General features: G+C 39.5%; 1 protein-coding gene across 1 annotated transcript in view; it reads right to left on the reverse strand.

Annotated features, from left to right (window-relative positions):
- Positions 1–784: 784 nt before the first annotated feature.
- LOC112526626 (putative glucose-6-phosphate 1-epimerase) overlaps positions 785–3,737 on the reverse strand; it is a 5,402-nt gene continuing 2,449 nt past the window's right edge. The window contains exons 3-9 of the mRNA XM_025136989.1: positions 3,329–3,403; positions 3,070–3,126; positions 2,818–2,981; positions 2,609–2,743; positions 2,425–2,527; positions 1,724–1,823; positions 785–1,240 (exon numbers count right to left, since the gene is read on the reverse strand). Coding sequence (XP_024992757.1) covers positions 1,053–1,240; positions 1,724–1,823; positions 2,425–2,527; positions 2,609–2,743; positions 2,818–2,981; positions 3,070–3,126; positions 3,329–3,403 — 822 coding nt within the window. The 3' untranslated portion in view covers positions 785–1,052. The remainder of the gene's footprint in view (positions 1,241–1,723; positions 1,824–2,424; positions 2,528–2,608; positions 2,744–2,817; positions 2,982–3,069; positions 3,127–3,328; positions 3,404–3,737) is intronic.

A 3,737-nucleotide genomic window follows, 5' to 3' on the forward strand; every position in this document is an offset into this window, starting at 1 on the left:
GTGTATTTGAGTGACCCAATTGTAAATTTTATAATGTATTAAAAATATATATCATTAAAAAAATCAAAAAAAAAATCTTATTTTTTTAATGAAGGACCGATTGGGACCGGTTAGGACCGGGACCGGGACCGGCGGCCCATAACCGGTTATAGAGTACCTATACCGGTCCTATTATTTTCGACCGGGACCGGGACCGAGACCGGGACCGGTTACGCCGGGACCGGTTATGGCCGGTTATGAGAAATGTGAGGACCGATTGGGACCGGCCCGGGACCGGCCCGGGACCGGTTTTTGGCCATCTCTACTTCCGGTATATATATACCATTTTTTATATATGTATGTTTTTTTTTATTAACTTGGATATCCAACCCGCTATGCGAGCCGACTAATCCCAGGACGACCACCTACTTTGCAGATAGCCCGAAGTCACCGCATTTGATCCTCCGTGGCCACAAGGAGATTTTTATTCCTTCTTGGATTTGAACTTGGGACCTCCAGGTACTTTCGATATTTGGAGCCAAGCTCAAACCAATCAGACACACCATGTTTTACTCTTAAGAAATTAGAAAAAATATATGAATAATTAGATGAAAACAGTGGATTAATTGATTAAAAGTTGAGATCAAAATATCGAATGAATCTAATCTGATCCAACGGGTAACATTATTAATATCGAGCAGATGCAACCGATCTGATCTGATTATCCATCAAATTGGACTGGATCGGTTGTCCGATGTCAATTTAGATTGGATCATATACCAAAATCCAATTCCTATTACTGAATCAAATCCATTGGATTTCTACAGATGAAGACTCGTAGAACTCGTTATCTTTCACAGTTTAGACAACACTAACATTTCAAGAACACGACGTTTCAAGATAGCATTTTGGTGCGGTTTTAGTATGCGAGATATATCCTCAAACGAAAAAAACATAGGATATTTAGCCAGTCGTTCATCCAAAAAACGCTAAAAAAACGACACCTAAACCTCTAATTGCATATGCAAACGAAAAGACCAAACTCGAAAGATCGGAGGCACCTCAATTGAAAATCAGAGATCCTCGCTACAAAAACTTGAGGGCACGACTGCAATCTCCAACCGACCCGTCCATTCCTCTCCCGGTTTCAACGTGATCGGCTTCTCGATCGCCGCACCATCGACACATAGCATCTGCTTATATTCATCATCTCCCAAATCCGCCATTGCTTTCGATTTCTTGTCCCACGGATTCCACACCACTTAATTTGCAGAAATCACAAGAAAAAATTTGTCAAAATTTTGCATATCAAAATGCAACAAAGTTTGGTTTGGTTCCTATCATCGATGTAATTTATACTCATTTTAACCGGTAACCTGTTCATCTTGTAACATTTGGTGACGTGAATACCCATTTACGAAAGGTTTATGAGGAAGTGGACGATAAACTCGACATACACGTCATCAAAACGCTTTTTCTCAAATCATGCGATTTGACTTTATAGGTCAACGGGAACAAAGTTTCGAATTCAAAACCGACATCGCCTCTTTAGCTATCTAAGAAAAGCCCGATAACGATGTTAACGTGATATAATATCGGCGGTTAGACGAAAAATTCCGGTTATAAAGACGTAGAATTCGTATCAATTTTGATTTGTAAATTAGTCGGTTTGACCCGAAAAAGTCAAAAGCCACGTGAAGTACGTAACAATTAGAAGAAGTCGATAAATTATGAGACGGCTTACCGACATCCGGTAGCCCTTCCTTTCTTAACACGTACGTACGCTTCCTCTCGTGATCAAGTACAGCAACGCAATTTGGAGAACTAAGATAAACACGATCTATCTGAAACAATCAATGCACCAAGAAAACCACAAAATTTGATGACAATGTAAAATGACCTAAAAGGACACGTTGAAAAATTAATCGTGAAAATATATAAAGGGCATAATTGGAAAATAAAATAAAAAAAAAACTTCTGCAGCTTATTGAAACGCTACCTGAAGTAGCTTTCCAAAAAGAAATTATCACAAAAATAACCAAAATTGGAGTTGACCCGTCACAAAACGACCATTTTTTCCAAAGTAGCATAAATTAACCACCGATCTCGTAAAAACCCTTTCTTTTGCGAAATACACTTTTTTGGCGCATGTTATTCGGTTCGTGGGCCCACTTCAGAAAACAACAGAGCAAAAACCACTTTTCTTGCGAAATATATTTTTTTTATCCGGTTTATGGGCCCACATTATTCGGTTTGTGGGCCCACTTCACAAAAACCACGAGCAAAACCCAAAATTCTGGAAAAAAAAGGGTTTTGCTCGTGTTTTTTTACGAAATAGGTGCTTATTTTATATTAATTTGCAAAAAGTTGGTCATTTTGTGACGGGTCAACAGTCAACTCCTATTTTGGCTATATCACAAAAGCTCGAGAACGATAAGGATTTACCTCGGATTCAAAAGTGATTGCGTCTCCTTGTTCTGTAAACCGTTCTCGTTTAAAAAGGTTGTCGAAGTAGTCCATCGTTTCTAGCCCTTCGATCCTCACTTCACTATAAATCACAAAATGGATTTATAAGCAGGTAAACGCACGTCGGAAACTAAAAACCTAAAATACCAAGTAACAAGCATACCTTATGTCGGAAACCGAGAGATACGAGTGATAAGCAAACGAGAAACTGAACGGCTTCCCATTAACATTCCTAATTCGGGATGTCAACGTCAAATTCCCATCCATCCCAAGGCTGACTCTAAGACGAAACTCGAAGCTGCAAAAAAGGGATTTTCGATCAGGATCGAACGGTTGATAAAATCGTTAACAATCGACGGTCTAAAGTAGAACCTGTGTGGCCAAAACTTGAGGTCTTCTTCCGATGGTTTCAGTAGCAAGTCGACAAAAGATTTCCCGTGAGAATCGTTGGCGGGAAGTGGCGGAGGATCGTCTTCAACCACCCAAATTTTGTTTCTTGCAAACCCGTGTTGCTCGAGTGAACCGCAGTTACCGAACTACGTTCAAGAGGGTACAGGTAAACGCATAAGCGAACTTTGATCATAAGCTAATGCACTCCTATATTCACAGGAATCGTAAACGTACCTGAGGAAAACAAATCGGAATACCTCCTCGCATTGCCTTCGGGGGCTTAAAGATCGCCTAAAATCGTCAAATACCAACAAACAAGCATCAGTTTCAGAAAATTTAAGGCCGAAACTCCAAAAACCGTACTTGAAAAAGGAATTTAGAAAGCAAATGCTTTGCCGCATTCAATCTTTGAATCAATGAGCTATTTGGTATGTAAATAGATGTAAATATCCGACCGAAATCTTGCAAAATTTATGAACGGAAAAGGCCACACCTTGCTACTCGTAAACAAAAGTTCTTCGCCTCTTTCATTTCGCCATGAAATCACCTGGCCTCCATGTAAGCTAACCTGAAAAAATGTGCAAATTCAGAGATGAATTTGTGAAGCTATTGCTCGTTGATGCAAGATTTTCTTGAAAAAACCAAACCGACCCAGTATATCCCACACAGTTGTAGAGTCGGGGACAAGATTTCTTGGAAAAATGAAATGAGCCCAATATATCCGACACAGAGGTAGAACAAGATTTTCTTGAAAAACCCAAAATGAACACGATATATCCGACACAGAGGTAGGACAAGATTTTCTTGAAAACCCCAAAATGAACCCCGTATATAGTACAATGTTTTCTTGAAAAACCCAAAATGAACGCAATATATACGCACAGAGGTAGTACAAGATTTTC

The sequence above is a fragment of the Cynara cardunculus genome (genome assembly GCF_001531365.2).
Source record: "Cynara cardunculus var. scolymus isolate 2C chromosome LG 14, CcrdV1, whole genome shotgun sequence".
NCBI classification, from domain to species: Eukaryota; Viridiplantae; Streptophyta; class Magnoliopsida; order Asterales; family Asteraceae; genus Cynara; species Cynara cardunculus.